The sequence below is a fragment of the Crocuta crocuta genome, unplaced genomic scaffold (genome assembly GCF_008692635.1).
Source record: "Crocuta crocuta isolate KB4526 unplaced genomic scaffold, BGI_CrCroc_1.0 scaffold646, whole genome shotgun sequence".
Lineage (NCBI taxonomy): Eukaryota > Metazoa > Chordata > Mammalia > Carnivora > Hyaenidae > Crocuta > Crocuta crocuta.
The window spans coordinates 955,321-981,791 of NW_027530851.1; the positions used below are offsets into that span (position 1 = coordinate 955,321).

At 34.5% G+C, this 26,471-nt stretch overlaps 1 protein-coding gene across 3 annotated transcripts in view; it reads left to right on the forward strand.

Moving 5' to 3' along the window:
* PTPRK (protein tyrosine phosphatase receptor type K) overlaps positions 1 to 26,471 on the forward strand; it is a 421,190-nt gene that overhangs the window by 383,936 nt on the left and 10,783 nt on the right. For 2 of the 3 annotated variants that reach the window (XM_077769421.1, XM_077769422.1), the window contains exons 14-25: positions 3,828 to 3,988; positions 9,391 to 9,575; positions 11,238 to 11,325; positions 12,427 to 12,503; positions 12,699 to 12,716; positions 15,322 to 15,358; positions 16,872 to 16,969; positions 17,385 to 17,501; positions 21,333 to 21,487; positions 23,592 to 23,727; positions 23,958 to 24,107; positions 25,006 to 25,179. In XM_077769421.1, the coding sequence (XP_077625547.1) occupies positions 3,828 to 3,988; positions 9,391 to 9,575; positions 11,238 to 11,325; positions 12,427 to 12,503; positions 12,699 to 12,716; positions 15,322 to 15,358; positions 16,872 to 16,969; positions 17,385 to 17,501; positions 21,333 to 21,487; positions 23,592 to 23,727; positions 23,958 to 24,107; positions 25,006 to 25,179 (1,396 nt within the window). The remainder of the gene's footprint in view (positions 1 to 3,827; positions 3,989 to 9,390; positions 9,576 to 11,237; positions 11,326 to 12,426; positions 12,504 to 12,698; positions 12,717 to 15,321; positions 15,359 to 16,871; positions 16,970 to 17,384; positions 17,502 to 21,332; positions 21,488 to 23,591; positions 23,728 to 23,957; positions 24,108 to 25,005; positions 25,180 to 26,471) is intronic. The other variant, XM_077769423.1, reaches the window with a different exon arrangement.

The following is a 26,471-nucleotide window of genomic DNA, read 5'->3' on the forward strand; positions in this document are numbered from 1 at the left end:
TTAAAGCAAGTTTTACAATAAAATTTGGTAAGAGTCTCAATGACTCTATAACAGAAGTCTGCCAATATTTTAAATATTATAAACACTTGGCTTCTTATAATCTGCTAAAACAAGCAGGTGTAAACTAACAGTGCTCTTAGCTTATTGTGATGGATCATAATATCCTTGTTAAATCATGTTTGATGAAGTCAAAGGTAATTAACTGTACCATTTCATACAATTATGGAGCACTTTTCCTCTTTATAGCCCACCCATATATCCACCTGCAGAAGTTTATGCTGTTGGCTGCTTGGATAATGAAAGTCATTTGCACATCTGTCAAACTCAAGTAGTTGTAAAATGGATTGCTTAACTGTCCTGAAAAGCACTATATTTATATTTATATTTATATTATTTATATATAAAATGTTGGTTGTTCAGAGAGACAAAGCATCAAACATACAGGAATCCATAAGTATTTTTGAGAATGTCAGTAGGCTTACCATTAACCATTGATGTATCTGTAATGTTAGAAAGAGATTGCCTTTTTAGTGGATGGATAACATTTCTGTATGCTAGGCTATATAGTAGGTTATGGTCCTTTTATTTAATACTTAAGACTATTAGCAGTATCAGTCATAACTTGAAAAGTGTCACAGGCATATATCTTAAAAACTGCTTAAACATACTTAATCTAAACATATTTAGTATAAACATACCCAACCCAAATTAGAGAATTTTTAAATAAATGTAAGTAAATAAGTTAGAATACAATTTAAAAGAAAACCAGTTGTGATCTTTAACTAACATTCACTGGCATCATCATAGTGACTGTCACTCATGATCAGAACACTTTAATGTTAATTTTTGTTTTGTAGTAACTGGAATTAAAGCCTACCTCATGAGGCTGTTGTGAGGGTGCAGGTATATAGACCAAGCTGATAACGCATGGCTGACAGATATTAACAAATGTGATACCCTCCATAATTTGTCATCTAACGAAGGCTTGTGAATATGAAAACTCTTTCACCTCCATAAGACTTTTGTCATGATTTTGACAAATTAATTGCTTCTTATTTTTCCTTAATCACAATATGTGTATAAATTATATGTGTTTTAATGTAAAGCCCCAAAGTTTAAACCTGTCTTTTCTAATTGGTTTGAACTACCCATCCTCAAACTTTTAACATTATTTTTAATCCACATTTCAAGTTATGTTATTTTTATAAAGTTCAATCTCAATTTTTTGAGGGGTGAATTCATTCTTCTTGCCCAAGAGACAAAGATTGGAAGTTATTTCTTAAATTTCATTTTACTGTTTTAACACTTTTAAGTGGCAAAATGTCTGTGTTCTATTCACATTCTTCTTCTCAAATTTATAACAACTAATGTTTAACTCCTTGAGCCAAGTAGATGCTTCATATTATGGTACATTTTGTAATGTGGCATTTAAAACAGATGTCAGCGACTGGATATAGTGTGACAGTGTAGGCCTTAGGACCATACTATTCTTCACTGCTTATTAGATATATAACTGTGGACAAGTTATTTAACTTGCCTGAGTCTCAGTAAACTCATCTACACAATTAGAATCAGTGGGTTGATCTGAGAATCAATTGAGTTAACAAATGAAAGGTGCCAAGTATGTAACAGTCCTATTTCATCCATTCAACAAGTATTTGAGTGCCTGCTATGTGCCAGAGACTGCTCTAAGTGTTAGGAGAAATGGTCTTTCCCTTCATGGAACACACAGTGGGGAAACAATTAAAAGGACACTTGCACTGGAATATGATGATTGTTGTTCTAGTCAGAAAACATGGTGCTATCAAAACAGCTAACAGGGAAACCTAACCTGAGATAGGTTGTATCGGGATCAGAAAAGCCTCCCTGATGCAGTGAGACAGAATAGCTTCTTTCCATTCTTTCTGTTCTTCTAGAGGCAAAAAGAACTTTGTAGATCAAAGAACAAATACCTTATATGGTGGTCTAGAGGTAAGTTTGGAAAGTAAAGTCTATAGACCAAAATAGGACCTGCTGATGTTTAATTTTCCCTACGTGGTTTCAAAAAATAGAACCACTTGAGAAAATGAGGAAATTTAGCATAAATATTTAGATTCATGACTTGTTCTTAAACATAATCTTAAAATCAGAAGCTCAACACTGGGATCAAATGCTAATCATCACTTAGGCAAGTTGGCCCTAAAATGGCTTTCCAGTTCTTCACAGTCCCCACCCTTCCAGACATCCCTGGCAGCAGCACTCATTTGTATTACCTGTCTAATATCTGTAAGATTTTGCAGGGTTTTTACCCTATAGCCTAGAAAAAAGAGACAATAGTTCTTTCAGTGAATACGTCAAATATCACTAATAAATGATGGTGGTCGTGGTCATGGTAGTGATGGTGGTGGGTAGTTCTTGTTATGCTTTTGTCATTGCTGTCTTATTACTAGTACTATCATTACCATTATTATTACTTCTTTAAAAAGTTAATGCCATTTGCATCCGAGAGCCTAGTTCATGACTGTCTTATATAGGTGTCAGATCTGTTGTATCCACAGATTGGGTGTTTTGGGATGTACCCTCTGAGACCAAGTACTATAATCTGGAGTAGCTCTCAAATTGCTACATTACTTTTGTAAAGGAGAAGCCCTTGAACATAAACATAACCATTAAATGAGCCTTTAAAAAATATTTGTAGTATATTTCCTCTAATACAGATACTAATGAGAATCAGAAGAATTTGTCCTAGTTAATAACCTAGCTGAGAAAAAGCATTCTTCAAACAACGAAAGGATATTTCCAAGGTACATAAACTGCTGCCATAAATATAATCTGGTTACTACAAGCTTTTAGAGTGCCTTTATTTATATTATATATAAATTGCCTAGTTAATGTGATGTAAATGTTTTATATTCCTTTAATAGTTTTATACTGCATGTTTTATGTGTAACATTCATAAAGAACCAGAATGTATTTCACATCCTTGACATAGAAGATAAAGATGTCAGTATTTGAGGAGCTCAAAAGTCTAACTCCACTGATTTCTAAATCCCTAAGTCATTTGCCTTGCATTTATAAGGCAGTTCTTCAGTGCCATGTGCTTCTAAAACATATCTTTAGGATTTGACCATGGCTGTGACTCAAGATTATAATCGTTTGTATACTGTGTCAACTTTGTATTTGCCAAACTTTTCTCAGGGTACTTTTCTTACACAGTATATAATTTTCCTATATATATGTACATTTGCCTTAAATTTAGCAGCGGCTAATTCTACAACTTTCCTGATTAAGTTTGGGTTGATGTTATAAATATGCTTCTAAATATGAAAAGCTACACGTGTTGCATTTTTACTGAATAATAAAACAGAGAATGGAGAATGGGATTTCTTTGTCTATTTTAACTGACTAGAGTGACTAGGGTAAAATAAACGTAAAAAGCTAGTCATGCTATCCCCCAGAAGAACTTCTAAAAGGTGATCAAAAGAATTAATTACCCAAGAGGAAAACCAAAACTTAGCTTTATCTTAAAATTTCCTTGGAAAACTCTACTGAGGAAGTATTTATTTGTGGCTTTAATAAAGCATAGTTATAATTTATGACTATTTTAATGATACAAGAAATGAAAGGTTTCGATTGACTGCTTGAATGTTGAAATATCCAGATGACAGATTACAGCTACGAGCAGATGTTGTTTGAATATCAAACCGAATTCCTAAAATTAGGAAATTTAGAGATTCCAAACTACAGCTTTGTATACTTATTCCTGGGTCTTCCTGAACTATTTGCTGCTGTGTCAGCTGTCCTCCAAGCCTCACACTGGGGTTTCCCTTTTGTATTTGCCTTGGCAGCAAGCTGGCTAAAAAACGGAAAGATGCTATGGGGAACACCCGGCAGGAAATGACTCACATGGTGAACGCCATGGACCGAAGTTACGCTGATCAGAGCACTCTGCATGCAGAAGACCCGCTTTCCATCACGTTCATGGACCAGCATAATTTCAGTCCAAGATGTAAGTTCTTCATTACAGTTTTCTTAAGTTTATTTATTTCGAGAGAGACGGAGAGCAAGCAGGGGAGAGGCAGTGAGGGAGGGAAAGAGAGCTCCCAAGCAGGCTCCGTGCTGTCAGCTCACTCACAAACAGCGAGATCATGACCTGAGCCTGAGTCAGAGGCTTAACTGACCCAGCCACTGCGGCGCCCCTCTTCCTTAAAATTTTAATACGTTTTTGAAGCTACTTAAGTCACTTTGAATTCAACACATTACTTTTTGAATAGTGAGAAAAAGTACAACAGAAATGGAGGAAGCGGCCAGAGAGAGAAAAAGTGATAAAGAATATTCTGGGAAATGTTCAACTTGGTAAACATTTTCAGTAGTTACTGACCCTAAAAGCATCCCTTCATTTCCTTGATCTATATCTACAACAAATTCATCATGATAAAGTTGTATGAGTCATTTTGGAATTTAATTTTAATCATGATAGGGCCTTCTTGATCTATTTTATTTTTATTTCACTGTAAGATAAATGATAGAAAAGAACATAGGTTTTGCTGAAACTATAGATGTACCATCTCTCTAACCACTTGATTTAATAATTAATCTAAAAGGACTTGAAAGCATTTTTGTTCCCCAAACTTTTCTACCTGTTGCCTGTGTTAGTACTTTATTAGGAAGTGTGAATTCAGCAGTGTAACTATAAATATCCACTTATGAACATAGAGAAAGGATTAAATCTATTTCTTACAGTTAACTGAAAAAAAGTATTTGTAATGAATATGAGATCATTATTTCTGTAAGTACTTTGCACTTGATAGATTTAAATGGGTCCCCCTTCCCATTTTATAATCTTTATAATGTCAAGTTGGATCTCCCTGGCTTTTAAAATTGAACAGAATACTGAACTTTAATTACAGCTGCACCCTTCCTGGTGTTTTCAGATAACCCAAGCTGAAAAAGAAAATTTTACCTTTGTAAGTTATCATAATCAAAGAAAGATGAATAGTTATATCTCTTAAGAAAGTATAAATCTATTTTAAAGGAAAAATACAACTCTAGGGCTATATATTCCTTCATGAGCTTTGTTTTCCTACAGTGCCCAATGATCCTCTTGTGCCGACTGCTGTGTTAGGTGAGGCCCTAATTCTTTATCATACTTTCTTGCATGGATCACACATCCTTGCATGAGTTATAGCTTTGTCTACACAGTAATTATCCACAGTGTAGGAAACAGCTTGATTTTGAAAATTAAGTCCTAATCTTCTCAAAGAAAGACCTAGTGGTTTTCAAATTGGTAAGATGCTTTTTAAAACCAATGTATTTTTAAATTCTTGGTTCTTTTAGATTTGGAGCCAAAGTACAGTGGTCCTCAATATATGACTGATATACTTGCATATACTAACTTTTTACTAACTTACATATATATATATAGGCAAGTTAGTAGAAAGATCCCAAATTCCCAAATGCACACATCTTAGGGGCCAGTGCTACCGGAATAACTAGTTTTTATATAAAGATCTACATAATGGAGAGAGTTTCTCAATTCTCCTAAGTTTATAGCAGCTAAAGAACACGTTTCCAAGAAACATTAAAAATGTGTGCATTTGCTTTAGTTTTGTCTTTATTAAGAGTTTATAAATGCAGGTAAAGTTGCTATAATATTGGTGTGGAGCTTTGCATTCTATATATGCATCTTACGTGATGTGTCATCCTTCAAGAAATCAAGAATAAGCCAACATTTACCACGATATATCTCAGACAAGCGGTATTGCTAGTGATGAATAAGGCCTTTGCAAATGTAAAATTAATGTTTAATCAACTGTATATTTAAGAATGGAATGAGTTTCATTTCAATTTGTACTCTGTTCCTTGACTAATTTTGCACCAATGATTCATGACCAGCTTGCTTATATGTTAACAAGTTCTAGATCAGTTTTATCCTAGTGTTTCTAATATTAAAGGTTTAACCAAATAAATATGGAAATTACCAGCTAAATGTATCTTAAAAGCTCCAAATTCTCTCATTAAATATAAAAATTTAAGTTTCTTGCAAGCACAAAACTTTATCTTACATTTTATGCATGTTTTTGTTATCCATGTATTCAACATTTAATTACATTTTAAAAATATTTCTGGAACAATACAATTAATTCAGTTAAGTGAAATACACTCCTCTTTTACTAAAATAATTATTAAACTTATAATTTTATAATATAAAGAATATATATTCTAAAAAAATCTGAAAGTCAATGTTCTCTTTCTCTGACTCTCTTCTCCTTTGATGTCCACACCAATAATGATGGGGAAGTGAACTGGGGAGTTCATCCCAAGAGGTAGCCCAATCAGTTAGGGAGGAGCCAGGAATCATGATCATTGGGATGGCACCAAATACCTCTGAAAATGTCATCTTCTGTTGAGCAAAATGCTGCACAATGCTGTCACTGTCAAATTAATAAGTAAAGTTCAATTAAAATATTAAAAACACACTGAGGAAAAATTAGTTATCTAAATGTTAAACTTTTATTACATTAATATTTTAAGAAAATGTTGAATTGGGTCCAAGTCGCGATTCTCCAGGGGACTCACAATATGAACCCATGAAAGTGCCTTACGTCTTTGCTTTCCCATCTGTAAACTTTTACACAGGTTTATAAAGAGAAGATGAGATAATGTATATGAGTTTTACAAACTATAAAGTTTAAAAGATTATTATTATAATTTTCCCTGTGAAAAGAGTATGTTTAAGGAAGGCTAGAGTTAACACAATAGTCATAAAATCTCTTCATATAAACAGTTGTTATGCATTCTATTTCATTTTGAAAGTCAAGCTGGTTTTTTTAAATGTTCTTTAAAAGCTAAATCTCATTAATCATATCAGATTTAGAAATGATTTGTTGCATTTTTCATCATTCTTGGAATCATGGTATTTACAGTTATTTTCCATCCACTTGATTTTGTATTTGTAAAGCAATTTTTGAAATCACTTCAAATATTGCTTGATATTAATACCTACTTACTGATTTTAAAAGCACTTAGAAACTTTTCATATTGATTCATATTTTTGCTTTTTTGTGTTTTACTGCTTCATTGGGTTAAAGTCCCTATAACTGGTAAGTATATTGCAAAGAATTCTAGAAAAGTTTTCCATCAAGGAAATATTCGAAGTTATTATTCTTAAATGTGTAATAAGGATAATGATTGGAGCATGTACTCTCACTACCAGTGTCATTTTTAGGTGGTGTGATGAGGCGAAAAATGTATCGAGATTAATAATTCATATGTGATTATTTTAATGAATACTGCTCATTGTATTAATGTGTGAAAGCATAATGCAAAACAAAAGGCATTGTCTGTTTCATACTGGACGTCTCATGGGAGATTTGAAATATGAGTGACTACTTTGTTTTTCACTGAGCCTTTTATAATTGTAAACATTCCACTGCTTCAGCAGGTATGACATGAGCTGTAGCACTGCTCCGCACAGCCCAGGCTACCGTACCTCGGCTTGGGTGATTCCATTTTGCCTTCCCAGAATTATCTGTCCTCTTCTCATCCTAAGCTGTGTTTTCTGTGATAGTGCCCAAATCAGTGTCTTCTGAATTTAATTTATATGTTAATCTCTGTGTCAATTTATTGATTGTAATATTTTAGCAAAGAGAGACCAATTGAGTGTAGCCTCGTAGGAAGAAGAGGAAACTCAGGAATCATGTTTGTTAGTGAATGTTTGTGTGTAGAGGGTGGACAAAGCCTGGGTAAAAAACATTAATTCAGTTGAGTGGTTAGGTCACAGAAGAATCCACCAGGGGTTTGGGGGATTCACTGTGATATTTTTAGAAGTAAATGCAAAGATTTTTTTTTTTTAAAAAGGCATTCAGCCTAACAAGGGAAAGTAAAATAAATGCAATCAAACTAAATTGTAGAAGCACACAAATCTGATTGTGCGGTTCTTTTTCTTTCCCTTCTCCAGGAAGAAAAAATGTTTATCATGGGGACAGCAATTCATTTTTTGCCATATCCTATTTGTAGAGTTGGTGATAGAACAGGCAAATGTACCAGCACTTGAAATCTGTTTCACTGTTAATTAAATATCGTTCTCTACAGTATGCATTATCATTAAAAACTAAAGTTCCCCTAAGAGTGTACTTTCTCTTCTGTTAATGAATATGGCAGTATAAATGCTTTCCAAAGTAACACCCTTAAAAGAGTTGTTTTTATTTTTATTTTTTTTGAAAGTGGTAAGTTTAAATGTGATAAATATAAGCATGCTTTTTCTCATTGTAATGATTAGTGCTGTGGTCATTAAAATAATATTTATTCTTCATAGGTATAATGTTCTTGTTCATTTCTTCCTTATGACATAAAGAGAGTTGAAAGTTTCATTTTAAGCTAATGACACAATTGGGATGGGGCCTACACTTAAACGTGAGTGGTGAGGGATTCTGTTTATTTTAATTGATTCATTCACTGAAATATTTACTGAATGACTGCTTTGCACCAGTCAGCAGGAGTAAAAAGAAAAATATGACTGTATCTCCATACTTTAAACATTAATAATTTAGTAAAAAAACATCAGTAAACAAAGTATTGAAATGTACAGTAAGTGAAATGACACGTACATGAGGAGGCCATGGAAACATAAAGAAGGAGCTATGTAGTTAAGCCTGAATGGGCCAGGAAAGAATTGCAGAAGAACTACCTACACATTTTGCCCCAAAGATATACCCTAGTCTCTTTCACACAATGGCCAAAAATGTCAAAATATATTTACAATAAAAGCAGCAACCATAACAATAAACCAAAGGGGTAGAGACTGAGTCTAAATGCACATATAAGCTGGCTAGCAGACATAGTGGGGCCCGGGGATGATTCTGTAGAATGCTCATGCTTCCCAGTCTGGAGTGTACCATTCTAAGTGCCCCAGGGGGGCATAGTAGGCCCACAAGACTAAGGAGAGCAGCCCTATGGGGATGGGTCCCTTAGATTGGGTCCATGAGTGAGGTTGGGATATGGTTGGGAAGGAGTTTGTTCAGTTTACTCAACGATGAAAACACCTCTCCAATTGACAACTTGATCTTCTGGTCCTACTCTATGCTGCTATGACTGCAGCTACAAGAAAAAGGAAGAACTCAGCAAAGTCTCCCACTTAGACTTTCTAAAAGTGGATCAGATGTCTCTACATCTCACAGCATCTGTTATCGTGCTGATATAAGCATAATACACTCTGACCTTATACCTTGAGCTGATATAAAAGGGCTTTGTCTTTATAGAGAAGCTGGCCCAGATCTATGCTGTATTTCTTTTTCTTCCTCCCGTTATCAGAAAAATCTTAAGTTCTTACAAATTTCTTTGCATAGATATATATTAAACAAGATAACTTTGTCTCTTTTTTTTAATCTTTTGGAATCTGAAAAATGCCAGACGAGAACCACAGTGCTACAGCTGAGTCCAGTCGTCTTCTAGATGTACCTCGCTACCTTTGTGAGGGGACAGAATCCCCTTACCAGACGGGTCAGCTGCACCCAGCCATCAGAGTTGCCGACTTACTGCAGCACATTAATCTCATGAAGACATCAGACAGCTATGGGTTCAAAGAGGAATATGAGGTAAAAGTTTCAATATTATGTTAAATTGTATTTCTAATCAAAATTGTGGAATTTGACACTTTTCCTTCCCTTTAACCTGACAAGGAGTGGAATACTCTGTAGACCCTCTAATCTTGTGTCATGAGAATATACTCAAATGTATATATGGGGAGAGGGCAGAGACAGAATTGAAAGGGCAATTTCTGGGGATATATCTGAATCTAAATCCACTTGAAGAATTCTTCAATGTGTGATTCCAGAATTTTACTCTTGCTATTTAAAACCTGCTTCGTTACACCTTTTATTTCCCCACTGACAAATCTATAACAGGATACTTTGAGTTCCACTGTATCATTACCGATTCTGCCATTTGAATGATGTAATCGGTAGGTACTTCATTGCCTCTTTGCTTATTGACCCTCTGTTGAGAAGTGGGGTTAATCTTTGTCCTGCTCGTCACTCTTAGTAGTCTTGGTGCATTGTTGGTTGAGAGTGACCGGGAGGAAAACAAAGCACTTCAAATCCAAAAGAAGGATTGGGAAATTCTTCTTCCAACTTTATTTCCCCTTCCTACTCAATCCAAAAGACCAAGATTGTTACTGCACAGGAAGGAATTTAAACTGAATATCTCAATACACATAATATAGTAAGAAGGAAAAAGTTCTTTTGACACTCTTCACTTACGGAGAAATAGCAGTCTGGGTCATAGAAGGAAGTTCCTCCACCACCATATACCTACCACCATACACACATATTTAAAGTGAAAGAATCCAAGCAGTACTTGACCATCTAAAATACACTCAACTTAATGAAGAATCTTCCAAGCTCTGTATTTTATTGACTGATTGCTTGTATACCTGAGTTTGGGAGTGAATAAAATTAGCTTTGAATTTTGAAAGTTGGTTTTAGACATATACCGGAAACACTAGGCTGTGGCAACAAAGTAGTGTAAGGAATTATAATATTCTGCCAGAGCTGGGTTGTTTTTTTTTTCATTTCATGTGTATTCCTGTGTACATCACTTCAAAAACCGTTGGCTCTTTGAAGACCCCATTTCCTGTGTTGAGCAAAGTTTAAGCTTTACTGCAAAAAGAAATCTATACTCATATTTTAAATTGCTGCATATGGTAATTAAACCAATCAGCAAAGTCATCTGTTCCAAGATTCTTGGATATGGTGACTCTTTTAATTTTCATATGGTCCCTTGTTGTACATTCTCAGTCCTTTTCATGATCTTCAAAGGAACTGAAATGTGATGTATTGCACACGATTTAATGAATAATTATGGGGGAAAACAGATTTTCTTTTTCCTGCTATAAATGCTAAAGGAAAAACAGTTGAAAGATACTCATTAAAAGTAGTTTTGAAGTTTTGATGCTTTCTCTGCTTCCATGTCTCAGAGTTGTAGCTATCTTAAATTTGAAGTAGTTTCAAGATCCTTTTGTTTTTTTTCCTAAAGTTGTTTTTTGTCCTCCGTTTGAACTCAGTCCCATCCAAAATGAACAAGCAGGAGTCCAACAAACAAGCTTTGAGGTCTGAAAAGAGAACTTATTTACCGCTCTAGGACTTCCTTCCTCCCTGAGGAAAGTGGCTTGTACTATTTTGATCATCAGAACAGATAAACCTCATTCAAGAAAAGGAGATAAATTCAGTTGTCTTGTTACTTTCTTTTTTTTTTTCCAGAGCTTCTTTGAAGGACAGTCAGCATCTTGGGATGTAGCTAAAAAAGATCAAAATAGAGCAAAAAATCGATACGGAAACATTATAGCATGTAAGTTCTCGTACAATTCTTGGTGAATGTGAACATTGTGTGTATATGGTTTTAAACTTTAAGAGAGTCCTGGAGGGTGGCACAGCTGTTTATAAAGTAATCTGTTTAATATTAAAACAGCATTGGTTATTGGCAGTGACTCTGAAATTATCATGATCTTCATTAATTAAATTGACTCAGACTCTTCACCCTGTGGAGATAACGTGCTGTTTGATTTTGTTTGCACAGGTAGGTGTGAGGGTGTTATTGACAGCTGAGAATACCAAAACAATAAAAAAGAAAGGTCTTTTCAGTGATAAATTGCTATAACACTTCTACCAAACTTATTCAAGGTGCGGGTGTTATTCTTTCCACATAACCTTTATTTTTTCCTTGGAGCCAGTGTCTGATCTCCTGTTGCTATGTTGTTTATCATTAGGGACTAATTCCTCATTAAGTCTTCAAGATGTATACATGGGATCAATAAATTAGTTGTCATATGAAACCACAGAACAGTAAGGAAAGTAACATACTTTAGCTTGTAACTAGCTAGTGGTATGATTTACTCATACCACTCAATTCTCAATTTAAATTATTTTAAAATATCTTCTGAATACATCAGAATTCAACCTTGACCCTCAAGAACTAAGAAGTTGAGAGCGGGGAATCAAAATTCACTCTAGTTCTGTGGCTCATTTTCTCTAACGTGCAGTAGGAAAGGATCCCACCTTTCCTAAAACCATGTCTAGGAAGCAAAATTCAAAGTTAGAGTTCAGTTCTTTAGACAAATCCAAGACTCAAATGATGATTCATCAGATATTAGCACGTTCCCTAAAAAATTCCTAAGTGTAAAGATGCTAGTCATTGAGCTTTATTAACAGAATACTTTAATAAGTAATGAGCTCATTAGACTTCCTGTATTTCTTTAAGAAAATTTGAATAGTATTTTATTATGGATAAGCTATTAATAACCACTGAATTATTTTAAGTCTCTCCCAAGTCATTGTCTCAGCACAGAGGGTGAATTTAATATTTTATTTTTAATTTATTGTTTGATTTAAAATTTTTTATTTTATTATTTATAGTAATTTCCTTTATTATTTAATTATTAAAAAATTTTAGATGACCATTCCAGAGTAATTCTGCAGCCTGTTGAGGATGATCCTTCTTCAGATTACATTAATGCCAACTACATAGATGTAAGTATTTTTACAGTTTAGTGTGCCCAATTTGTTGGCTTATATATGTGAATCTTTTTGCTTGTTATTACCTATAAAGTGATTGCTAGCTTTTTAAAATAAAGAACAAACTGTACACTTTTCCTTGTTCTACGTCCTAGTACTTACTGACGTTGTTGTGCTTTCTTTCACACCTGACTTTGGTTTGGGCTGTAGATTTGGCTGTACAGGGATGTAAGTACCACTATATGTAAATAACAGCACCCTATTATAAATATTTACTATAACTACTTTTAATTACAGTTATTACTAATGCTTAATACTAGTTATCTCTGCATGCTTCACCTAATTAGCCTCATACAGTATATCTATGTCATTTTTTTGTAACTCCTTTACATGTGTGAAGATCTATTTTACCTCCTTCCCTTTTCTATGTTTAGAAAAACAGGACCATTTTTAGCTTTTGACAAGTTAGTATGTACTCGAGTTTTATTTGTTGATGATTTCTGTTTCTGGCTTTTATTCTTACCCTTCCCCAAACATGTGAGAAGCTGGATAGTATGATGTGTATTAGTGTTTCTGAAATTTTACTTTTTATATTTGACTTCTGATGTTAAAAATGGGTAGGAAGACTATTTTGTGGTGTGTGGTATTGGCTTGTAAAGTATTAAAATTACTTAGGCAAAACAATGACTAAATTACATTTGTAAAATACATATATCACACATATATATCGAATCATGCATATCAAAAAGTTTCTTTTGATCCTATGTTCCACTGTTACATTTTGGTTACAAACATCTACATGCAAATTGTTTATTTAATGGAAAGTAATTACCAAATAAAAGATAAAATATTGTCAATGAAACAATGATACTATATTACATAGAAGAAGGACAGGCCCTTTATTCATATTTCCTGGGTCAGAATCATGCTGGAAATCTTGGGAATGTCACTCACCTCTCTATGCCACAATTTCCTCATCTTTATTGTGAGAATAATAATAATAGTACTAATCTCATCATTTTGTTATAAGAAATAAGGTAATGCATTAAACATTTAGCACAATGCCTAGCAAATATTAAGCACTCATGAAACTTCAACCATTTGTTAAATAATTCAAACCTAGGTGTGCTGAGATTAATCAGTTCAAAACATGCATTAATTGTTAGGCAAAAGTTGGAATTATCAAATATTACAGCATACATGTAGTATGCATTTATAGGTATATAAGAGATATGAAAATGAGGCCCCAACTTTTTCTGATTTCCATAACTAAGAAGTGACATTTGTCACATTCACTAACTTCATGTTTTATAGTTATTTTATGAACTGTCACTATTTATATACTTGAACTAATTAACTTTATCTCATATAGTCTCTGAGTATACTGGTTAATATTCTGATCATCAATTTACTCTCATTTAATATTTTAGGTCTATCAGACATCTCAAAAGAGAAAGCGAAGCTAATAATAGTCCACTCTTTAGAATTAAAACTTCAACAGTTTTCTGACAAAATAGGTACTTGGTCCTACCTCTTCGGTTTAACCTTGGTTTTCTGCCAAGATATATACACTGGAGCCTTGTTATAACACTACTTTCTGGTTCATATGATAAAACTCTGTGTTCTAAATGAGACTCTGTTGTTATCCAGTCTTTTTGTTAAGACCCCAGTGTATTTTGGCTGATTACTACACAATTCCATTATGTTCCCTTTCCCATTAGTTCATTATACTTATAAAAGAGTCTTCTGTCTTGGTAAATTTTTCATGAAAAAAAATGGGAGATGAAATGCTTTATAAAGCTTGGAAAAACTTTTTCATGAAACGTCATACTATTTGGTATTAAGAGGAGATTGAAAACTTCAAAATTTGCGGCAGTATCATGCTCCACCTATTATTGAGGATCTCAGTTTACATGCATTTATATGTGCATCAAGATGCCCACACCAAAATGCGGACAAATTGTACCACAGGCTTTTGCTAAAGTCCTTTGATAAATACAAAACAAATTCAAAGCTTAACCTTATTATACCATTAACAGTTTTGCTAATCATGATGTACTGGAAGTCATATCAATTGAGAGCAACTAACAACTTATTTCTTATCAGGAATAATTTCTTTGTTGAAATCGTATTAAATGTTTAAGCACCTAAATCTCTTGGCACACTAAAAAGAAATAAGTGCTAAACTTTTTGTTCAGGATACGATGCATTTTATTTAAAACTCTTTTTTCCCTATATATGTGTGTACCTGTAATTATGTGTGTGTAAATTAATATTATCAACACACACAAAATAGTTTTGGCAGATTCCTGAACATATTATAGTACAGGAATATTCTCAAAAATATCTCAGCAGGACTTTGACTTCATGCACACATGCATTGTCCAGCTCTAACATTGGAATGTTCTGTTATTTTTTTATGGTTCTAATATGTCGTTGTCCATCTGTAATGAAGTGTGTTGTACTTTTGGATGATAAGATGAGAATTAATATTTTTGAACACAATTTGCCAGGAATGAATGACTAAAGATTAACATGAAGGCATAAACATTTTAGTAAAACCAAACAATATCTATGAGGTTATTCCTTAGCAAACAAAACTCAATTATGCAATCTATATTCTAATCTGAACCCTTAAAACATTTAATTTTTGTTTTATGTTTACCTTTCAGATAACCTAGGTTTGAGAAGTGAACTATGAGTTCACTACTCATTTCTGGACTTTTTACTATAACTTAATCTTAACAGGTGGTTGTCTTCATCTTTTTATGCCTTCATTCATTTATTTCTGATACTGATGTAAGATGATAACCAATTTGTTCTCCTGTTTTAGGGCTACCAGAGACCAAGCCACTACATTGCAACTCAAGGTAAAACATTGCCCTTTTAAATGATAAAAAGCAACCAAACTCGCTTATTCATCCATAGGCTGTTTTTTGCAATTTTATCTGACTGAGCTGGGAAAATATCAGATCTTCTGAGACTGCTCTTTATTCATTTGTATAATACACATTGCTTTATCTGTGTAAAACATATATAAAGTAAAGCTTGATTTATTTTTTGATTAAAAGTAAACAAGAAGCTGCTGATTTGTGACTTGGGTTTCAGTATGCTGATGTCCCAGAACACTCGTCAATAATGCTGGACAGAGGAATTAATTCTTTTGATGAAAGCAAGAGAGGTCTCACCTTGGATAAGTTCCGTTTTTGTGTGTGTGTGTGGCATAGCCTGTGACCTGGAATGGGGTAATACCCAAGACCGATATTGTTATAATGAGATGTTAGGCTGTCTTCCAGCAAAGTTTTACAAGCTATGATGGAGACAAAACCAAGGGTGAAAGGGAACTTCGTGACGTTCATTCTGTGTAGAAAATATAAAAAGGCAGAGAAATCTTGTTACACTGGCACACTGGGGAATAAGAGCATCCTTAAACTCCTTCAGTTATCTCTCCAGATTGACCACTGGCCGTCAGAAGCCTGCACAGTTATTTATTTCTTAAGAGAAGGAAGTAAAACAAAAGCTATGTTTGCTCTTTTAACAGAGGTCATTTTCTAAGTATTTTCACATATCTTTGGGTTAATTGAGTTGAATTGTAAGTTCTTGAAAGTTAGAAAGATCGTCCGTGGTGAACCATAGTCTAGTTTCATGGGGGGAGGAGGTTGTTTTGTTTTAATTTTTTTAATTATTTATGTTTATTTATTTTTGAGAGAGAGAGACTGAGCGCGTGTGGGGGAGGGGCAGAGAGAAAAGGAGACACAGAATCCAAAGCAGGCTCCAGGCTCTGAGCTGTCAGCACAAAACGCTACGCAAGGCTCAAACCCACGGACTGCAAGGTCATGACCTGAGCCGAAGTCGGACACCCATCCAATTGAGCCACCAAGGAGCCCCAGTTTTGTTTTATTTTTTTAATGGCACTGAGTAGAGTATAACCCAGTAGGTGATTTCCTGTCTGGAGGTGATAACGTAAGGTTGAGATGTTTGCTTATAAGTATGGATGTTTCTTCATTAACCCTTAAACATGTACTGTTTCATAAATGATGTGGGTATATCTAATTGGTAATATATGCTGTTTGGTAGATAGTTGTATAAGACTTCCTATTTTTTTCTACATGTTTGAAGATGCATCAGACTAACTTAGTGACAGATATAAACAACCTAGAAACTAGTGATAGCTTCTTCTGAATGGAAAGTATAAAAGGCAAATTGAAAAAAAAAAATGTTGTATATGCCTATGTTTTTGCTATAGTGTGAATTTAGATACAAACTGAATTTAAGTAATTTTGGCAACTTTTTGTGTTAGACCTTATAAATATATACTTCTTACCACTTCTTGTAACTACAAAATTTCTCTGATAACATAATATTCAAATTAATTTTTCAAAGGCCCAGTTCATGAAACAGTATATGATTTCTGGAGAATGATCTGGCAAGAACAGTCTGCCTGCATTGTGATGGTTACAAACTTAGTTGAGGTTGGCCGGGTAAGAGAAAAAAAGATTCTTTTTCTTATTTCACACAACATGAGTGTAAATTGAGTAGCCAAACATAAAACACTTAGAATAGAATCTCATTTAATTGTTTTAAAAAATCATAGGCATAGCATTTCAAATGAGTTTTCCCAAGTGGACCTTTGATGGCTGAGAAACTATTTGATTTCTTATTGAGTAATAAAAGAAACTTTAGAAATTTTATATTAAATTCCAGTTGCATCATTGGGCATATATATTGTAATGAGAATATGCAAAGTTTTTCCATTTATTGTGTAATAGATTCTTTTATCTCATCTATAGATTTTTTAACTATATTTTTACTATAACCTAAAGAGTGAGCACTGAAATTAAATCATCTTGGTTAATATGTACTCAAGTCTACCAATATACCCTTTTTGTCATTTAGGTTAAATGCTATAAGTATTGGCCCGATGATACTGAAGTTTATGGTGACTTCAAAGTAACTTGTGTGGAAATGGAACCACTTGCTGAATATGTAGTTAGGACATTCACCCTGGAAAGGGTAAGTACCCTAAATCTGTCTTATAAAATATGTATATTGAAACAGTTTTTTTCTCTTAAAGCCCCTGTCAAGATTTGGTTTTTGATTATACTATAAAATCCATTCATTCATTCATTCATTCATTTATTCATTCCACAAATATTAGTTGAGAGCCTGCCATGTGCCAGGCATGTTTATAAACCTTGGGATACATATTAAATACATAAATGCTTTCTATTTTGTTTTTTTTTCTTTTCTTTTTTAAAAAATTTTGTAATGTTTTATTTATTTCTGAGAGAGAGAGGCAGCATGAGAAGGGGAGGGTCAGAGAGAGAGGAAGACACAGAACGTGAAACAGACTCCAGGCTCTGAGTTATCAGCACAGAGCCTGATGCGGGGCTCGAACCTACGAACCGTGAGATCATGACCTGAACCAAAGTCGGATGCTTAACCGACCGAGCCACCCAGGCACCCTGAATGCTTTCTATTTCGAAAGGTGATCTACAATCATGTGAAAAATCATAAAACTAGAAAATCAGAGAAAAATCAATAGAATGGGAAAAATTTAATATAAGCCAAAAAACAAAAAAAGAATAAATTAGACAAAATCTATTTCCTTAAAAGGATCAACAAAAGAACTAAACCACTGTTGATTCTAAATGAGAGATAATCAAAACTATGCAATCTTAGAAAACACAAAAAGGGTATAACTCTAATTATACTTGCTGTTTGGAAAGCAATACAAAATATTAAGTGTAAACTTGGAGATACATTTTAGTCTAAATACCCTTGTATTCTAAGAAATAATAATTCTCAAAATTTGACCAGAGAAAACTTAGAAACATGAATAGATGATAGAAGAAACTAGAATCTTAAAGATTACCATGAAATTGCACTATTGTTTTATAGTTGAGGTTTCTTTAATCTCTAAGGAACAGCAAATGCTTTTGTCAGTAAAACTATTAAGACCATAGAAATCCATTAAAACCAACCTAAGTATATTCTAATTCTCTTAAGTTTATTTATTTTGAGAGAGCAAGTGGGGGACGGACAGAGAGAAAGGAACAGAGAGAGAGAGAATCCCAGGCAGGCTCCTCCTCGCTGACAGCACAGGGCCTCATGCAGAGTATGAACTCAACGAACCCTGAGATCATGACCCGAGCTGACCCCAAGAGTCGGATGCTTAACCAGCTGAGCCACCGAGGTGCCTCTATTCTAAAAGCTAGCATAACTGTGATAACAGGACAGATCAAGATGGCACTCTTTCACACTCTTCTCTCTGCCCTTTTTTAAATCTCTCTCTCTGTGTATGTACACTTTGCAGACCAATTTCTTTTAATTGAAAAAAATTTAAACTAAAGTATTGAAAATTTGAAACCCAATGTGAATGAAGAAAATGTCACACCATGATCTATAATGATTGTTTTCTAGGAATGCAAGGATATCACCCCTGTGGTAGGAATCTAGCCAAATATTTCATCACGTCTTCCTTAAAGGAGCAAAACCATATGATTTTATTCATAGATATTGAAGTACTTTTTTTACTTTTACTTAAAAGACATTTATAGAAATAATCTATTAGGGAAATGAGGGGGCAACTTAAACATGGTAAAGGTGATTCAACAGTAACTAGTAGCATGCATATTAAGGAGTGCAAACCCTAAAGACGTCACTATTTAATCAGGAGTGTGATGTGGATAATCATTCTCATGTATTTGAAAGTTGGAGAAATTCTAGTAAATGAAATAAGACAACAAAAGAAATAAATTGCTTAACTATTAGAAAAGATAAAATTATTTTTACATGAAATTATTTCATGCTAAGAAAACTAGAGATAATATTTTGAAATAGAACTGATAATCTTTTAAGTGGCTAATTTAAGATAAATATTCATTAATGTTAGCTTTTTTTGTATATTAGCAGTAAACAGTAGTAGACATTAAAAAATCTCTTTCACAATAATAAAAATTTCTAAAGTATCTAAGAATATATTCAACAAGGATATAGGTCTTAAGTCACCAAATCCTCAAAAGTGTATTAGAGGACATAAAATAGGATCTGAATAAATAAATGGAGATGTACCATGGCCTAGAATCAGAATATTTTATATTAATACCACTTTATGTAGTTAATGTAATACTAATTGGAACATCATTGGATTTTTAAAATTTCTTTTCTTGTAATTTAGAATTGGAAAACAGAAGTTTGTTTTTTTTAAAAAAAACATGTATTTGAATATTACTTAGAAAAATTTAAATGAAAAGCAATAAGAGAGTGTGCATTGCCAGATATTAAAAAGAACATTTTACCGAAGTTGACTAACAAGAACAAGGCCCTTACAGCAAGCAACTCCAGTCAAAGGATTAATATGAAGGAGGGGTAATTGTCTGAAATCAGGTCTCAGAACAATTTTTTAAATTTATTTTTTAGGTGGGGCACCTGGGTGGCTCAGTCGGTTGAGCATCCAACTTTGGCTCGGGTCATGATCTCACAGTTCGTGGGTTTGAGCCCTGCGTCGGGCTCTGTGCTGACAGCTAGCTCAGAGCCTGGAGCCTGCTTCAGATTCTGTGTCTCCCTCTCTCTCTGACCCTCCCCTGCTCATGCTGTCTCTATCTCTCTCTCAAAAATAAATAAAATATTAAGAAAAATTTATTTTTTAGGTAAGCTCTGTACCCAACATGGGGCTTGAACTCATGACCCCAAGATCAAGAATCACGTGCTCTACCCACTGAGCCACCCCAGATCTTAGAACAATTTAGTGATCTTCCTCACTAGAGTTGACTTGAAAAATAGTAAAGAAAGTGATTTGTTAGTTGCATGATTCATGAAGACGTTTATCATTGTCACTATTATAATTACCTGTTGAGCCCTGCTGTGTGTAGAGTATCATGTAAGAACTTGAACTAGAAAGAATAAGACTTGATCTCTGGCTTCCACAGGTTGTGGTGTTATTGGTCCATCTGTCTAGGACAGAATCTCAACTTACTCAGTGTGTTTCATTTATTACAGAGCATTTTTCTCCCTTTTCTGATTGCACAAATGAGATGGAGATATCACAGATAGAGTGCAGTTGGAATTACCTAGATTTTAGTGAGGTTTTTCGGCTACAAATGTGGATTCTTAAAAATAAATTCTGCAGCATTCTTTCTATGCTCTCTAAGCTGTGCTACTACAATCTATGGGCTTCTTTTAACCGAAAGGTGAAATCTTTGAACTGTGAATTTAAATGTTCTCTTAAATTATCCCAATAGGAGAGTTGGCATAACAACAAGGCTTCCCTTTCATTTTGTATTTTTGTTACTATAGGTACTACTCTGTGCTGCATTGTTTCATAGAATTAGGAAACACTGTCTGCCCAAAGAACAGTGTAGCTGTCTGTATATTTTTGCGAAACAATCTAGAGTAACACTGTCCTGGAAAATCCCTTCATGCTGTGCTTCAAAACCATTTTCAACATGGATAAGCAAGGCATTAAAATCTTTTTGAGGCGAGAAGCTAGAAAGTAGCTTTTATTCACCGCTTGAAAACTCGGTGCTTGGGTCAATAGGGCAGCATTTTACCTTTCCCATTTTTCCCTCTTCTAATAATTTTATGTGTTGTCATCCCAAGTAAGGAACAGACTGTCAAGGGTAAATGAAATTTACAGAGTTATAGAACTGAGCAAGACGCCTAATTTCCTTTCTTTGGCAGTTATCTGACAATCAAGATAAAGCTCCTGGGCCAGATAAAGCTCCTGTTTAGATCCCCTAAAAAACATGATCTTTGGTATAGTCTTCATTGTTTTTTTGATTGTGTTTAATGGCTTTATTCTTTCTGGTTCTTTGGAAAACACTTCTTTACATGTATGCACAGAGGGGGTACAATGAGATCCGTGAGGTTAAGCAGTTCCACTTTACCGGCTGGCCTGACCACGGAGTGCCGTACCACGCCACAGGGCTCCTCTCCTTCATCCGGCGAGTGAAGTTCTCCAACCCTCCCAGTGCTGGCCCCATCGTCGTGCATTGCAGGTAAGTGTTGGACCAAATGGCCTTGACTGTCTACAGCCAGCCTTTTCAAGGCAGCAAGAGACTCAAAGCACAAAGCAAAGGCCTGTTTGCAGGGTTCCAGCTTATGTGTGTTACAGGTAAGGGAAAACAGCAATAAAATAAAAGTTAGCTAGGAGGAGGACATATAACAGAAACTGAAAAAAATAAATACATTCATCCTAATGTGTGTAGTGCTGCTCACAAATGGGAGTGTGGAAACTCTTTTAGTAGCAACATCTGTGTTTGGGGGTTGTTTCTTTATACTGCTTTTACAAACTCCATATTGTATGGAATGGTAGGTTAAAATAGAGATTTCTTGCCAATCTAGTAAATTCCCAATAGAATCCCAGCTTTTAAAACTAAATTTCAGACATACAGAGTAACTAAATGGCCTAAATTGCAAGAATTTGTGCTATAAAACAGCTATTTAAGAATTTAAAAAAAAAAAAAAAAACATCCATCAGAGGACCTTGAAAACTACATCAGTGAGAGCCAGCAAATATGTGCCAGAAAAATGTGAACATTATATGCAGGCTTCCTTCTGATTAGAAACGTCTCTTAAAACAAGCATTCAGAGACACTAAAAGCAAATTACATGGCCTCATTTTGAGATGTGAACAGAAAACTATGTACTGAATCTGAAAAGCTTTTCCTAAATGCTGCACACCATTCTCAAATACTATCCCCTCCAAGCTACATAATAGGTTGTACTTAAGCATTTTTTTTCTCAAAGTACAACCTATTCAGAATTTAAATGACCATATATAAAAGAGGGGAAACAACACAGAGAATGAAATAAAAGTAAGGCATTCCATAAGGATCAGATACTATACACCCTGAAAAAAAACATCTTCAGTCCCCCTCAAGAAATCTGATGTACTCTTCAATTACTTTCCTGTCTCAAACCCTGGGAACAATGATTGAGAAGATGGTAGGCAAAAAAAAAGGAAAGAAAGAAAGAGAGATACAGTATCTTCTACTTAAATTTCTTAAAGAACAGTGAGTTTGAGAAGTGACCAAATCTGGACAACAAAGAAATAATGTTAATAGCCCATCTATGCATTTAGAAAATGAGATAAGTGGGTTTTCAATTCAGGAGTGTCTTGACTTATCATAGAGGTTTACTTTCCTATGAATTGTTTGCTTCCGAAGCCCTCCAAGATTCTCAGATACTCTCTTGGAAACAGAAGTGTCATTTTCCACTTAGACTCAGGTATCTGTAAATTTATGAAAAATAGGAAGCTGACTACCAAGTGAAATTTCCCACCCTCCCCCCTAAAATCCCAACTATATCTTGTTTGCTCCTTGCTCCACTGATTTTTATATATAAAACTGAAGAAACATTCCAAAGTGGTGAAATAATCAAAGTATATTAAGGTTCAATTACTGAATTAAATACAGTAAGATAGTAGCTCTCTTTGTAACCTGTTAACAATTATATCCTAAACCTAACTATTCATTTTTATTTTTCCTTCAGTTCACCATTCAAATATTCCTTCTACTATTGGTCTCCTCCTCATTGATAACCACCATTTTCCACCCCACACTCACCATTAGCACTTCCTATTAACCGTGAAAGTGTTTTGGAATTAATTTTCTTTGCCTTGGTGTTTATAAGAGTCTGTAAGACTAAAACAGTGAGCCAGCATTCTCGCATTTTGTCAAAGGACCCACAAGTACATGAGTATGAGTATTTTAATTTGAGGTTAAATTTGAAAGCATGAATCCATCCTTTGGTCAATTCTGAGCTTAAAATTCTCTGCTCTAGATTTGCATAAAATGGAGACTGCGAAACAGAGCTATGGAACTTGAACAAAATGTGTATGTTATTTTTAAAACACAATTTGATTTACAAAGTTTAGAGCCTTGAATTTTGAACTCTTGTTCCAATCTTCATTTTACACCAAAGCAAGTACTCTACGTGAAGTTATTTGTACATTAAATGTTTACAGAACACAAATTACTTCTTGCAGTTTGTTGAAGCAGTTTGGTTCCACCTATGTGAAAGGTGAGAGGATCGTTAATCCAGGTTGCGTGACCATGCCTCTTGGATTTCTTCAGATTCGTTTCATTTTTTTTTTTTCAGTGCTGGTGCTGGACGAACTGGCTGTTACATTGTGATCGACATCATGCTGGACATGGCTGAAAGAGAGGGTGTTGTGGACATCTACAACTGTGTCAAAGCTTTAAGATCTCGTCGTATCAATATGGTCCAGACAGAGGTGTGTGTTGCTTGTTGATTTATCTATAATGACCTTTTTCTTTTTTGCTTTCCAACATTTATCAAAAATAATAAATGTTTTTCACATAGAATCAATATTAGCTCATCAAGTCATATAGGAAAATATTGATATCTTTATTAATGTTTCCACATAGAGAAAATTCTTTGTATTCTCTACCTTTGATGACAGAAAATTTTTATTAAAATGGTGTGATGTCTTTTCTTTCTTAGGAGCAGTACATTTTTATTCATGATGCCATTTTAGAAGCCTGTTTATGTGGAGAAACTGCCATACCTGTCTGTGAATTTAAAGCTGCATATTTTGATATGATTAGAATAGACTCTCAGACTAACTCTTCACATCTCAAAGATGAATTCCAGGTATTTACTTATTTCTAGAGCCTCTTTTATGAGCAACTTACTACAGTGTGTGCTGGGCATTCTTAATTCTTCTAAGGAAGGTCTTTCAAGTCAAATTTAGAACCTTTGACCCTATTTTAAGTATAATAAAATACCTGTCTCTTTCATTATACATATTGTGGAGTCACTTTCGTATTAATGAGCTCATATCTGCTGTTTCTGGAAGGGCAAATGAGTTCAGACTCAGGGAAGGGTTTGGGGAAAGGTATCATAAAAGTCAAATTTGGTGGTGATTTGTGTGTATTTACAACCTTTTTTTTATGCAGCCTTACGGATTTTAACCTTCTGTGTCACTCACAATGTGAGATCAAGCACATTAATAATGATAGCTGAAGTTTGTACTAAACATTGTCTCTCAATAACCCCAAATGTTTTCACTGTCCTTAAAACATCCCTGAAGGTATATGAATATGCAGTCGGGAGTAGCTCTGGAAAACTAATACTTTGATCCCTTGTGCATTCCTCTTTCTAGCATGTCACACACAGTCTGTGTTCAAGTATAGCATGCCAAAACGTAACTACAAATGATAGTTTCCAGCGTTGATGGTGGGTCATCATTATGGGCCACTCCGATTCTATTTTCTTTGGGTAGGCAATGCATTTTGCAGGTAGCTATGGTGTTTTGCTTCCCTTTTCCTTTTGAAAAGCACAGCGAACAATGTGTATCTATTGTTTCTTTGTCACTTCTCAGGCTTCCTTAGCTCTAACTACAAAGTCTTATCAGTCTGTCATCATGGCAAATGCCGCTGCCTTGTACAAATCCTTCACTTTGTACCTGGCCTCCCAAATACTTCAAAGGTCTGCATTATGCTACTGGATGGGTCACTTGCTTTTAACCTTGGTTCCCTTTTCTTTTTAGACCTTGAATTCAGTCACCCCTCGACTGCAAGCTGAAGACTGCAGTATAGCGTGCCTGCCAAGGAACCATGACAAGAATCGTTTTATGGACATGCTGCCACCTGACAGATGTCTGCCTTTTTTAATTACAATTGATGGGGAGAGTAGTAACTACATCAATGCTGCTCTTATGGATGTAAGAGACTGCTGCCTTTGTTAGTGTAAAGTGTCAGGAAAAGCTACATAATGTGATGAACACTGGCTGGTTTTCTTTTTGGGAAAATTAAAATGGCCTAGAAAGGAAAATTGGAAACTTTCATTGAAATACAATTTTTTTTGGAGAATGATTTTGAATTTCCCCCTACAGGGATTCTTAGGAACTATAAGTGTTAGGCTTCATTGTAAATTTGGAACTTGATTGTCAATTATTATATTCTTTCTGGGTAACTGCAGGTGATATTTTTCATCTTAATTATTTACAGAAAAGAAAATCATGCTTATGTGTTTTGAATGTTAAGTTAGGAATGAATTTTTAAAACTACAGAATGCCATTTCTTACTGAAGTTGTGTTAATTTGGGACATCTGTATATCTGGCATTTAATGTTCCAATAATTTAGAGCTAACCTGTTTTATTGGCTGTTAATTAATGGAGACCATTTATAAATAACTAGAGGAAGGCACCGAAGATACCATGTTAATACATCCATCATAATAAAAGAGCTCTCTTGCCCCATTCCAACCTTCATAAAGTGTAAATGGTAGAACACATCTTCAGCAGGTTAGCATCCCATAGACAGAACAACATAGAAAAAGAGTTTCAAGTTAGTGTTTGGCTACTTTGCTTGGTTATCTTGGAAAGAAGTCAGAAAGCTGTCCAAGTTCAGAATCCTTTTAAACAGCTCATCTGTGTTTATAAACAATTCTAGGTTTTGCCTTTTAATGTACGGAACCATAGTGAAGAGAAATTAGAAGTCAGGATTCATTCCTGTATGACTGTTAATGAAGCCTTCTGAGTTATTGCTCCTATTGTGTTTTCCAAAATTAGTTCCTGACAGTAGAGACTTAGAAAGCCTGCATTCTACTTCTGAGGCTAGTCTTTTAGTCGATTACTTTGCTCTTTTTATGCTGAAGAGCAGAGAAGTCTAAAGACAAGCTCAAGTGAAAAGTTCCCATTCTTGGCCATGACCCGAGTTTTGCCTTGTTATTAATCATATCCACTGAAATCACACTGGGTCCTCAATTTAATTGTCTGGAAAGGCAAATATACTAAATGCAGAGAAAACACAAAAGACCTTTTTGTTTCTGAGTCTAGATTTGGAATTTTAAAGGCTGTGTAAAAAGGGGAAGGAGAAAATACTATTAGGAAACAGATTGATGAGACACTTTTTGTCTTTTGGCATCTATCTCTGTCAAATTTTTCTTAATTTCCAGGTTGTTTTCTAGTCAAGATGAAGACTGAACCTTGTTCTCTATCTGTTTCAACTCTC